The 12,710-nt window shown below is 52.0% G+C and overlaps 1 protein-coding gene and 1 long non-coding RNA gene across 9 annotated transcripts in view; both read right to left on the minus strand.

Moving 5' to 3' along the window:
- Positions 1-923: 923 nt before the first annotated feature.
- Positions 924-5,956, minus strand: LOC133080721 (uncharacterized). Of its 2 annotated transcripts, none has more exons than XR_009698592.1 (3): positions 5,628-5,956; positions 3,353-3,647; positions 924-1,000 (listed from the first exon to the last, which is right to left on the minus strand). It is a non-coding gene; the product is annotated as an uncharacterized LOC133080721 (long non-coding RNA). The 2 variants fall into 2 exon arrangements; XR_009698593.1 differs by lacking the exon at positions 924-1,000 and adding an exon at positions 3,150-3,269.
- Positions 5,957-8,433: 2,477 nt separating this feature from the next.
- Positions 8,434-12,710, minus strand: part of RPH3AL (rabphilin 3A like (without C2 domains)) — a 145,086-nt gene continuing 140,809 nt past the window's right edge. For all 7 annotated transcript variants that reach the window (XM_061176825.1, XM_061176824.1, XM_061176826.1 and 4 more), the window contains 2 exons: positions 11,598-11,743; positions 8,434-9,770 (listed from right to left, as the gene is read on the minus strand). In XM_061176825.1, the coding sequence (XP_061032808.1) occupies positions 9,702-9,770; positions 11,598-11,743 (215 nt within the window). In that variant the 3' untranslated portion in view covers positions 8,434-9,701. The remainder of the gene's footprint in view (positions 9,771-11,597; positions 11,744-12,710) is intronic.

Raw genomic sequence — 12,710 nt, forward strand, 5'->3', positions numbered from 1 at the left:
CAGGCGGCAGGCGCAGGGTGCTGATCCGAGCAGGCTCTGCCTCGGGCGGGGGGCAGGGATGACAACACCCAGCTTTAGGTTCCCTTTTCCCCATTAAAGAGCCTGGGCAGAGGGGTGGAGAAGCCGGCAGTGGGGAGGGAGAGGCTTCACTCGTCAGCTGCTCAGCAGGTACAGTCAGATTTAAAATGTCCCCAAAGAGTGTCTGCTGAGAGGCAGGGGGTGAGCACGCTGAATTATTTCTCCAGTAATTGGCACTGAAGCAGCTGCAGACATCCTGCGGTCTGCATCAAAGAGCTCAGAGCTTGGCCTGTCTCGGTGAGGCCTTGGGGGCAGCTTGTCCAGGTCTCCCAGGGTTCTTCCAGCTCCCACCCGCCTCTCCCCTCCCCCTGCCCGCCCTCCTCCCCCTCCCCATCTCCTGGTACTGACGGAGCCACCAGTTCTCCCTGGCTTTCTGTACAAGGCAACCTGGGGGGCGGGGCTGGGCGCATGCAGGTCGGAGCCCTGGCCAGCTGCTGGTGAAGGCACAGGGACGAGGACACTAGAGCACCGAGGCCCTTCACTGCAGGGGACAGCCTTGCGGGGGGCTCTGCCAGTGTGTGTCTGGCAGGGTCCCTTTTCCCAGATGGTCTGGGCAAGGCCAGTGCCAGGTTTTCCTTTAGTCTCATCCCTCCCGTGTGCAGAAGAGCCTTTGGTGGCCCTTCAGATGAGCAATTTGAACCGACTGGTCACACGTGTTTTGTAAACGGTTGGATCTTTCTGTATGCGTGTGCGCGTGCGCGTGCGCGCGCGTGCGTGTGCGTGCTGTCCATCTTCCCTGGCAAGGGCCCCTCCCAGTGCATTTCTGGCTGGTGCCTGGGGCACCTCTCCCACCACGGGGCTCTCCACCTGGTCTCCTTATGCCGGAGGCTTCTCTCCCTCCCTGGGGGCAGAGCGCAGGGCTGGGGCGGCCTGGGGTGGAGGATCCAGACAGCTTGGTCAGTTTCCAGAGGCTTCCTTCCTGCTGCAGAACCAAACAGAGATCAGGTCAAAGGGAGCCCCTATGTTGGCAGTAGGGGTGGGGATGGGTCCCACCCCTGCCCCTGGGACTTCCCATCTCTCCACCCCCTCCCAAGGGACCTCTGGGGAACAAAATTAGAAAACTATTTAGTGCAGTTGTCTCATCTCATAGATGGGCTGGCAGCAGGGCCAGACAACCGGTGTCCCCAGGCTGCCCCTCAGCAGAGAGTGTGAGGACCCTCCCCGTCAGGCCCTGACCGTGGATCTGGCCATACTCACAAGGTCTGCACCCAGAAAGAACAGCCAGGCCAGCCAGGACCAGCTACATAATTTGTGGGGCCCAGTGCAAAATGAAAACGTGGGGCCCCCTGTTCAACGTTATTGAGAATTTCGAGACAGTGACAGCAGAGCCTGAAACTGAGTGTGAGGCCCTGTGTGACGGTACGGGTTGTGCATGTGCCCGTGAGGCCAGCACTGAGGCCAGTCAGCTTCCAGCCATCGAGGGAGCCGCTGAGCTCCCTGGGTGACAGCTGTTCCCCATGCCATGAGCCACAGGGGGCAGAGAGATGCAGGACAGCATCCTGCATTAGAAGGAAAGGCAGAGCCTCGTGTGCTGCTGGTGGGAATAGAAAATGGTGCAGCTGCCGTGGAAAACAGTGGTGATTCCTTAAAAAGTTAAGTGTAGAACTACCACATAATCTAGCAATCCCACGTAATCCAGCAATACACCCAAAAGAATTAAAAGCAGGGTCTCGAACAGATACTTGTATATCAATGTTCATAACAGTCTTACTCACAATAGCCAAAAGGTGGAAAAAACCCAAATGACCATCAACAGATGAATGGAAAAACCATGTGATCTACCCGGTGGAATATTATTCAGCCATAAAATGGAATGAAATTCTGACACAGGCTACAACATGGATGGACCTTGAGAACACTAAGCTAAGTGAAATAAGCCAGACACAAAAGAACAAATACTGTATGATTCCACTTACATGAGGTACCTAGAGTAGTTAAGTTATAGAGACAGAAAGTAGAACGGGCGTGCCTGGGGGTGGGGAGGGAGGAATGGGGAGTTAGTGTTTAATGGGCACAGGGTTCACTCTGGGATGACGAGAACGCTCTGGAGATGACGGTGGTGATGGCTGCACAACAATGTGAATGGATTTAATGTCACTGAGCCGTACACTTAAAAATGGTTAAAATTTATGTTATGTGTATGTTACCACAATAAAAAAAAATAAAGAGAATAAAGGAAAGAGGGGCAGGTGGCGTGGGAAGACAAGACAGTTGTGGAGGTTTGACAGTTGAGATGGGTTGGGGGCTGTGGAATTGCAGCTCCCGGTCCTGGAGTTCAGGAGTCATGTTCAGGTGCGGCTCCCACAACCCTGGGAGGAGTTGCAGGTCAGTCCAGAGACAGGCTCCGGCTCCAAAGGTGCTGAGAGGCTATTTGATTGATGGAAGCTCCTGGAAACCTTCTAAGCCAAATCCTCCCGCTTATACAGGCCTGAAAAGACAACTGCTTCCCTGAACCTACCCCGGGTCTCCTGATAAGGGAGGACTCAGGAGAGCATGACGTGTGCTCAGCCTTGCTGGGCACGAGACAGTGTCCAACGTGGGGGCAAAATCTCTGTGCAGTGACTGAACTTTATTCTCATTTGTTAATCAGCAGAAGGAAAATACCCCAGTGGGACAAGGGGCTGACTTTACCCTACTCATCTAGACATTATGATCTGTGTCTTTCTCTGCCTGCACAGACCTCCCTCCCTGCACTGAATCCTGATTTGTTCTCACCAGACCGCCCCCCTTCTCAACCCAGCATGGTCTTTGGCATCTGACTGCTCTGCATTCAAATACAGGCACTCCTGACCTCCCTGGGCCTCAGTTTCCTCTTCTGTAAAATGGGAACATTAGAAGTATCTGCTGCATGGGTGGGTGAGGATCCCTAAAGCATGCAGCAGGTGCCTGACTCAACAGATGGTGGCCATGACGATTATCACACAGCAAAATGCTCCATCTCTCCCAGGCCCCGGCTCAGTGGAATTGAGGGCTCTCTTTGTTGTCAGCAAACAAAGTGGTGTGAGGAGGCGGGAGCTGTGAGGGAAGCGAGGGAGGGCACCGCCTGGGGTCCTTGATGGGCCTCCAGCCGGGCAGCTCTCCTCTCCACTGCCTGCTGCTCCCCCGGCACGGCACTCGGGGAGAACACGTCGGAGACAGTTCACCGGAGAGGCAGGAACAGGAAGAGATAGAGATTTCAGGCTTCTGGGAACCTAGGGATGTGATGCCAGAAAGTGGGCGTTTTCTCCTTTGGGAAAGGTGCCAGCCCCCATCTTTGTGGGTAGAAGTGACTCACCTGCTGGGCCTGTGGATGCTCTTTGCTCCAGGGCTAAGGAACAGCTGGGGGCGGGGCCTCTGTCCAGGGGTGGGATGCGGCAGCAGGACTCGGTCCCAGGCTTGTCTCCTCGTCCAGTGGGGCGCTGTGTTTCCTCTGCCAGCCCGGTCCTCATCACCCGCCCGCCGCTCCCCTGCCTGGGTCGGTCTAGGGGTGTCAGTCCAGGGAGACACAGGTAGACTGGTTCCACTAGATCCATGGGTCTTCAGAGTTGGTCTCCTGCACTCCCCTGGTGGCGCAGTGGTCAAGAATCTGCCTGCCAGTGCAGGGGACACAGGTTTGAGACCTGGTCCGGGAAGATCCCACATGCCGCGGAGCAACTAAGCCCGTGCGCCACAACTACTGAGCCTGCGCTCTAGAGCCCGTGAGCCGCAAATACTGAGCTCGTGTGCTGCAACTATGGAGGCCCACGCGCCTAGAGCCTGTGCTCCGCAATAAGAGAAGCCACTGCTCAACGCAACTAGAGGAAGCCTGCGTGCAGCAACGAAGACCCAACACAACCAAATAAATTAAAAAAAATAATAATAATAATAATCTGCCTGCCAATGCAGGGGACACGGGTTCACTCCTTGGTCTGCTAAGATCCCACTTGTCGCGAAGCAACTAAGCCCATGTGCCACAACTACTGAGCCTGTGCTCTAAAGCTCACGAGCCACAACTACTGAGCTTGCGTGCCGCAACTACTGAAGCCCTCGCACCTAGAGCCCGTGCTCTGCAACAAGAGAAGCCACCGCAATGAGAAGCCCATGCACTGCAACAAAGAGTAGCTCCTGCTCGCCGCAACTAGAGAAAGCCCGCGTGCAGCAACGAAGACCCAACGCAGCCAAAAAAAAAAAAAGTTGGTCTCCCAATGGGGAGCATCAGCATCACCTGGGAACTTAAAAATGCATGTTCTCAGCCCCACCCTGGAGCTCTGAGCCAGAAGCTCTGGGGTAAGGTCCAGTGACCTGTGTTTTAACAAGCCCACCGGGTGACTTCGATGCTGCAGAAGGGTGGGGGCCACTACTGAACCTCAGCCTCTAACGCTGCACTTGACACTTTGGCAGCTGCCCAGTCAATACTGGATAGATGAACCATTATTCCCCGAGGGGAAGAGCATGACCATCTGCTGTGTCCCAGGCTCCATGCAGCCACTGCACTTACCTTCTTACGTCATCTAAACAACTCTTGAGGCAAGTGCCACGTCTGAATCCTACGGGGGTCATGACTAATAGCAGTGGTAGGAGTTTTACAAGTGCTTTCAAGTTTTTAATTTCCACAACAATCTTGTGAAGGAAGTATTATCCCCATTTAACAGATGAGGAAGCTGAGACAGAGAAGTACCCATAATTTCAGGTACTAAGTAGTGGAGCTGGGATTCAAAATCAGGTATCCAAAGTTCATGAGCTTTTCACCTGTGGTCTCTTTTAGGGACTACTTGGGTTATCCAATATTTGGGACAAATCAAGTCATTTCTGCACTCCATGATTTTTACAGATGCCACAGAACATCCTCCACCCCTAACTGTGAGAGTCTCAGGTTCAAAAGTTAATTTGTAAGTTGGATGCTTGAGACTCAGAAAGCAAGGATTTCTTGGCTCCCAGACCCACCATAAAGAACCCTTGACTCCTGGCAGCTCCCAGACCCTGGTGGGGGTATCTGCATCCCATCTCTGCCCTAAAGCTGAAGGCTTCCGGGGTTAACACTTGATGAAACTACTTCAGAACCCCATCAACCCGGGGACACATCTCTAGGAAACACATTTGGAATTCACCCTGGAGGCTGTAAGGATTGGGTCCTTCTCCTAGACTAGGTCTGGTCCAGGCACGGGGTTCTAGTGGGAGCTGGGTGTGGTGGCTTGTGCTACATCAGGTCTGAGGAGTCTAAAGGGGGTGTCGGTCCCAGCACAGAGGTTCCTGAGAGCCGGGAGGCAGAGGCAACAGTCCCTTACAGGCCGGGCATTTGGATATAGGGACGTCTGGGGCTGTATTTTCTCTGCAAGGCAGGTCCTCATCGCCTCTTTATCTTACTTTCCTGCTATGGCTCCAGGGCTCTCACCCACATCCCACGGGTTTATCCTGTTTGATACATATTTTTCCACAAAAAATTCCATTGTTAGAAATATAATTTGGTACAAAGTTAAAAACTGTACTATAAAATTTATAACATAGGGCAGCAATCTCCTGCCCCCCCCATCCCCAACCCAAGTCCCTCTCTAGGCAACCCTTAGAACTCAGCCATTTCTGCTGGTGTTTACCTTTGTACTGAAATCTCATGCTGATTCTACTTCTTGATTTTTCAGTTTTATATATTATATGTCATGATATAGAATATCATGATATCATATTCAATCTCTCCAACACAGGTATGTTTCTTATCCTGTTTGTACATCCTTGCATCCTTGTGTATCTCCCCTGTCCTCATGCTCCAATCTGGGCTGGCTGGCCTTGGCCTCTAGCCCACACACACAGCCACTGCCAACATCCTGGGGACTCTCTTTGCCTCTCTCCTCTGTTGGATCCTCAGTTTCCTGTGTTCCTGTGTCCTGGTTTTCTCCCTTGTTTGGTTGGAGCACATCCTGTAGTAGCTGCCTGAGAAAGAATGTATGGGAGGTAAATTAAAAAAAAAACAAAACTTCACAAGTCTGAAAATATCTTCATTCTACTGTCATTAAGATTTGGGTGGATATAAACCCAGATTAGAAATTATTTCCTGCCAGAATTCGGAAGATACTTCTTCACTATGTTCTGGCTTCAAAATTTGCTTTGAGAATTTCAAAGCCATGTTAATCCCTGACCCTTGGTATATGACGTGTTTCAAAAAATTTTTTTTCTCTTTGGAAGGTCTTGGGATTTTTTTTTCTTTAGGATTTTTACCCTGGTGTCCTGAAATTTCATGATAAGGCTTGCTATAGTTCCCTAAATTTTTATTCTGAAAGATTTCAGACATATAAAAATAATTCAAATATGATATATAATGAAATATTATAAATATTACAAACCCATCTATCCATCGCTGAGATTAATGAAACATTATCAGTAAAGTTGAAACCGTTCCTTGTGCCTCTTCTTCTCAAGATGTATCTTGAAAGCTGTTGTTTATCCTTCCTATGCATTTCTTTATTCTTCCACTGCATAAAATATATGTTAATATATAACATTTTTGCATGTTTTAAAATCTCTATATAGACGGTGTCATAACATATTTATTTTTTCTGCCATCTGTTTCTTTGCTCAGCATTGTTTGTGAGAGTCATCTATACTGAGCGTGGCCTGACTATATCACAGTTTATGGATCTTGTCTTCTGCCAATGGTATTTAGGTTGTTCCCAGTTTTTAGCTAATAAAAAGGTACTGCTCTAAACATCCTGTGCACATCTTCTGGAACACACATAGAAGAGTTTCTATAGGGAAATGGTTCTTGGTTCTGCCAGCACGTGGAGTCATCTGGGGAGCTTTACAAAATCCTAAAGTCAAGGCTGGGCCCCAAATTGATTAAACCAGAATCTCTGGGGGCGCATTCAGCATGAGTGTGTGTAAAGCTGGCCAAGTGATTCCAATGAGCTGTCAGTGGTGACCACCACTGCTCTGGACCAGTGCTCCTCAGAGTATGTGGTCCTCCAGCCAGCAGCCTCATCTGGGAACTTGATAGACGTACATGCTCAGCCCCTGGCCCAGACTTGGTGGGTGAGAATCTGTTTTAGCAAGACTTCAGGTGATTGCACTGCACCTGCAGGCCAGGTGCATCCTCATCTACAGGTATTGTCACATGGCAGCTCACGATGGTGGTGGCCCACCGCACGGCTGTGGTTTTATGTCACTGTGCTTGGCACTTGGTGGGTTCTTGCTCTATGGAAGCTCCTTTCCTTCAGTCCTAGGAGATATTCTTGTATCATTTCTTCTACAATTTTCTCTCCTCTCTTTTCTGTTTCTTGGCTTGCAATTCCTATTAGTTGGAGGTTAGACCTTCTGCATGGATCTGATGTTTTGGTTGTCCAATGGTCTTGACTTTTCCTTCTTTGTTTCGGTGTTTTACTTTCTGGGAGATTTTCTCACATCTTCCATCCCTTCTAATGCCTTTTAAAATTTCTGCTATCATATATATTTTTAAAATTTTCAAGAGCTTTAACACTTCCTTTTAAAAAATGACACTCTCTTCCTGTCTCATGGGCAAATATCTTCAGAGGATTGTTCTCTGACCCCTTTCTTCTGTGTACTGGAGTCTCTGCACCTTCGGCTGTTGGTTTTGGTCAACTGCTGGTGCCCCTGGCTGTTGCCACTATGTAACACAGCAAAGCTAACAGGAAGCTCTGTACATGTGGGTAGGGCTTGGGAATGGGGGTCTCATAGTGGTGACTGAGTAGAGACTGGGGAATTGTCAATTTCAGGATCTGTCAGTCTTTTCTCTTTGCTCAGTTTCCCAGAGAGAAATTCAGTAATGTCCTGCCTTGGGGTGGCTGGATGGGAACAGGCCCAGCTGTCAGCAGAGGAAGGGGGCTGAGGGTCTCCCCATTAACCATCGCTTCACCCCAGCCTTTGGCTGGTCTTGGGGTTCCCAATCCAGAATCCTTCTAGTTCAACCTTGGCCAGCTGTACACCTGTCTTCTACCAGGATCAGAGAAGGGCAGTCATGTGCCATCTGGGCTCGGGTCTAACCACTTCTTCCAACCAATACTATTTTCACACCATCTTGAACTTCCACCTTAGGGATACCTGGTCCCTCCATGTTCTGAGCATCTGGGGGATTCTGCAGAGAAAATGGGCTTGTTAAGGGCTGCCAGCTTCCCTTAGACACTTTGGGGAGTGGGGGAAGCTGGCACTAAACAAGTTATACTCTTCCATCTTCCAAAGTTTTCAGACCTCTCTTACCTGCTGCCATCTTTGCAGTTCATGCCATTTTCATTCCTTTATGTCATTTTGGTGGGGTTTGGGGAGACAGAGGAAATACAGATGTGTTCAGTCCACAGTGTTTAACCACAAATCCTCGCCCATTTTACACGCATTTTGACACATGTACATATAAGTTCATATAACTCATTTTGATTATTTGTACTTTTTATTTTTACTTAGATGGCCTTGTTTTTCCCATTCAACGTTAGGTTTGTGAGCCCTTCTAACCCACGCAGATCTAGCTCATTCCTTTTACTGTGGCTTAGCAAGTGTTCCAGCAACCAGCATACCACATTTTTTTCCATCCATTTCTCTACTGATGCATCTCAGAAACACAAGCGATTGTGGCCTTTTGATCAACACGCTGGCTCAATGCAAATTCTAATCTTTATTGTTTTTATTCTGAAGCATAACTTGTCACAGGGAAACAGCGTTTTTATTACTTTTTTTTTTTTAACTGTCTGCCAGTGACAAGGGCAAAAGAGCTAATGGTGGGGGCCTGAGAGCCTGGAGAAGAAGGCCCTTCGAGGACCAGGCACGGGGTGGTCAGGAAGGAGGGTGTGGACGCCATACACACAGAAACACACATTCTCTCTCTTCCAGGAAAGGTTTTCCAGAAGCATCTGCCCACACTTTGAATTAAGTGTTTTTCTGCCAAACTGAGCTTACTGAAGAGGAGTGAATTAATGGCTTAGGGAGCTTCACGCCCAGCAGGGGGCTCAGCTGAAGGCGGCTTGCTCTTCAGTGAGTGAATTCACAGTGTTCACCAGAACCCTTTCCAGCTCCATCAGCCCTCGGGGAGGCCAAGGAGGGCTTCCAAGAAACCTAACAGAGAGCCAGGTTCAAGAGCAGCTCCTGGGCCAGGAGGGAGGAGGCTGCATCCACGCTCAGAGCCGCAGGGGAAGGGGAAGGATGGGTGGATCTCTCATCCCACCTGCTCTGGGCTCCACTCCGGGGGCCACTCTCAGGTGTGAAGGGTCACGCTCAGGCTTTGATTTCTTTTTCCGTGAATACAAATATGGAGAAAGCCCTGCCTGGCACCCTCTGAAATTGCAGTGCATAGGGGAAGGCCCAGAAGGTGGGTCTGAAGGCCCTTCCAATCCAACTAAGACAAGAGCAAACTTAAAATGAACATAGGGGTAGACTGGGGGTGGGGCTGGGGGCAATAAATAAAGGTCACGGCTGAGGGGAGTGACTGGGGTGGCGGTGGAGAGGGGGGCTCCCAGGAGAGAAGGGGTGCAGAAAGGCACTGGGTGGGGGGAAGCAGACTCAGCCCCGCAAACACTGGTTTGTTGAGTCAGAGGTCACGTCCGACAGGGCTGGCGGTGGAGGGCCTGGGGATTGGTCAGGAAGGAGCCGGCTAGGGTCTGGCTCCAGCTCTTTCTCTCTCTCTCAAGCTCTTCCACCGGAAAGTCTGCCCCATGCACCAAGCACGCCTCTGCTCAGGGCAGGCAGAGGGGACCGTCGGAGCCCACGTCAGCAGCAGGGGCTCGCCCAGGTGTGCCTTTTACCTTTGAGGGAGAGAAAAAAAGGCCACTATAGGGGGAGCAGAGGCAGAGTCCCACCCCAGTGACAGTGTGAACTTTGGGAATGAAATGCAGGGAAGGCTGACTCCTTGCTGGAGTGGCCCGCACCTGAAGCAGCTTCCCTGTCTGAAACTAAGCAGGGGGCTGCCCGGGAGGGCCGGCGGCTGAGGGCTGGGCAGGGGGCGCCTGCATGCTGGGCCCAGCCCTGCTCCGCTGTGCTGTGTCATTGCAGGCAAGTCGCCCAGTCCCCGTGCTTCAGTGTGGCCATTGATACCTGGGCTAGTCAACACAGGTGATCTTGGGACGCCAGCAGGAGCAAATGGACATGGGAACATACAACCTTCCTCTAGGCCAGTCCTGTCCAAGTAACAGCTTAAGCCCTGGAACCCTGTCTACGTGCTGGGTCACACAGCCTGCCCCGTGATTACTGGACATTTCCTGAAGACCCACTCAGGTAGGTACCCCACATGGACCCTGGATCTTACCCTCTCTGCAACCTGCAAGGGACACGATGTGGTCCCCATTTCAGTGATAATGGAACTGGGCACTGAGAGATCAAATATTAGGTTGAATCTTATGGATTTGCCAATATTTAACTGTTTTTGATCTACAAAAATGCAATTTCATGTGGTTCGGCCTGATGGTTTGCCCAAGTTCCCATGGGTATGGGTGGCAGGGCTGGGACTGGAGCTTGGGCCTGCTTGATTCCAAACTGCCCTCTCTGGGGGATTGCAGGAGGCGAGGGTAGGGGGGAGAGGGCGCACGCCCACGGCGCCTCCCTCCCTGAGACCTGCGCGCCCAGTGTCACAGTCTGTCTCCGTCCCTCATGACCATCAAGAGGGGAAATGAGGGAGGAGGAGGGAGGGGAGGGGAAAGGGGAGGGGAGGAGCGCTCCCACAGGGTTTCCTGTGGGTACTCCCCACCCCAGCAGGCCTGCAGCTGTCCCCGTGCGCGGCAGGGGCACCAGATGCTGCGCTGACCCGCGCAGCGTGCACCGTGGAGCCTCTGGTTGTAGACGCACTAAGTCTAGCTGGGGCTTCTTTCTGGAAGGAGGCTAGGCGCCGATCGTGCACCTGCACAGTTTTCTCCCGCTTGAGTGTGAGGACTCCCCTGCCCCAAGTGCATGGTGACCTCAGGTTGGCCGGGGCAGGTGGGAGCTTGGACTCTTGCCCTCGGCTTCCACACTGGAAGCCCATATCTTCCATATGGGGATAATGAGCCTCCTGTCTATTTGGCCAAGAGAACGAAAGTTGACCTTGGAAGTGCAAGGGCAGGCCGGCCTCCATGCCGTCAGCTCTAGGGGTCCTGAATCCTCCCTCTTAGGATTTGGGCCTGCCCTGGCCTGGGCTCTGTTTTGGGTGAGTTGATTTGCCTTCCTCAGCTATGCGGTAGGTTTCTGGAGGCCAGGGACTGTCCCCCACCGCACCCGGCCCAGGCTGGGCACGCACTGCCTGGCGAATAGCAGGTGCTCTGAAAACGGAGTTACTGTGACTGTTAGGCAAAAGGGAAATGCTCTGAAAGATTATACATTTCATAAAGCAGAGGATGGAAACAGCCAGCCATTGTTACAGTTACTGAGAACGGATAGGGACGGTCACCACTGTTCTTTTGGGCCCCTCTCTCTGTTCATTGTGGGCATGGATGGGTCTGGCTTGCCTCTGTTCGACTGGCACCTGGCACAGGGCTCGTAAATGCAGAGAACTGAAAACACCCCCTAGCACTCTCCAGCGCAGAGAACTGAAAACACCCCCTGGGTGGGGGGTGCAGATAGAGAGGAGGTGGGTAGGTTGGAAGGAGGAGCTTGGTACTCACTGTGGCCTTTTGGGTCGGGCCAGGGTGGGGCACCCCACTGCGGGTCTGCAGAGTCGGTCCGGTCTCGATGGCCAGGCTGCTCTGGCTCCCTAAGAGGTGGCTGGGTGGGCGGGGAGGCCCCATCTTTGATGACTCCACGCTGCCACCTGCAAGAGACCACATGAATGGTTCAGGGCCGGGTCCTTTGGGCCTTGAACTGAGACAGGGACCATCTCAGCCTGACAAGGAGCTGATCTAAAGTCTCCTCATTTGGAATTGTGACCTGTATCTATGGGACCGTCTGCCAGAGCCCCTTCCCCTGGGAACCGCCACCCCCTCTTCCCCATCCACATGGCTGCCATGTTCTAGCGGGACCCCACCCTCTGGCCACTGCCGACTGGCCCACAACCTACAAAGGCAATCGAATGGGCCCTCAGGTCGTTTCACTAAGGAACAAGTAGTTACCCACATGAAAACTGGCAGTGAGGCTGAGTCTGTCCTGCCCTCGGAGAAGGAGGGTGTCGTGGGGAAGCATGTAAATTTCTGTTAACCCAACAAGAGGGACATTCACTGCTGCCTCTGCAAACTAGAGAATCCTCACTCAGACACGGTTGTTCGCCCCTGCCCGGCCCAGAGAGCAGAGGTGGGGCCTGCAGACTGCACTCCTTCTTTCCATCTCCTGACCCGCTTGGTCGCAGCTGAGAGCCGGTGTGAAGAGAGGGGACAAGAGCTGCGGTAGTGGGAAGTGAGGAGCGTAAAACCTGCCCTAGCAACCAAGGCTGGCAGGTAAGTGTCCTCCACACTTTTCTAAGAGAGAATCTGCAGCTTGAAGGGGCCTAAGAGATCATCTAGTCTGGGGACAGTTTTCACCTCATGCATCATCCCCGCCTACTGATACTGATCCCTGGGAAAACTGCATGGAGGAGGCTTCCGAAGCCACGTCAGCCTCTGTGGGAGAGAGTACCATGATCAACTAGTAATGTCTGCCATGGGCACAGGAGTGCCAGGCATTGGCATCTCTGACCTAGTCCAGACTGCCACCCCCGGCAGGAATTCCTTCTGTATCAGTTCTGGCAGAAGATCACCCAGCCTTCCATTTCCTTCCAGTTTGAGGCAGTTATTGAAAAGCTTTCT

Source organism: Eubalaena glacialis, chromosome 19 (assembly GCF_028564815.1).
Source record: "Eubalaena glacialis isolate mEubGla1 chromosome 19, mEubGla1.1.hap2.+ XY, whole genome shotgun sequence".
Taxonomy (NCBI): domain Eukaryota; kingdom Metazoa; phylum Chordata; class Mammalia; order Artiodactyla; family Balaenidae; genus Eubalaena; species Eubalaena glacialis.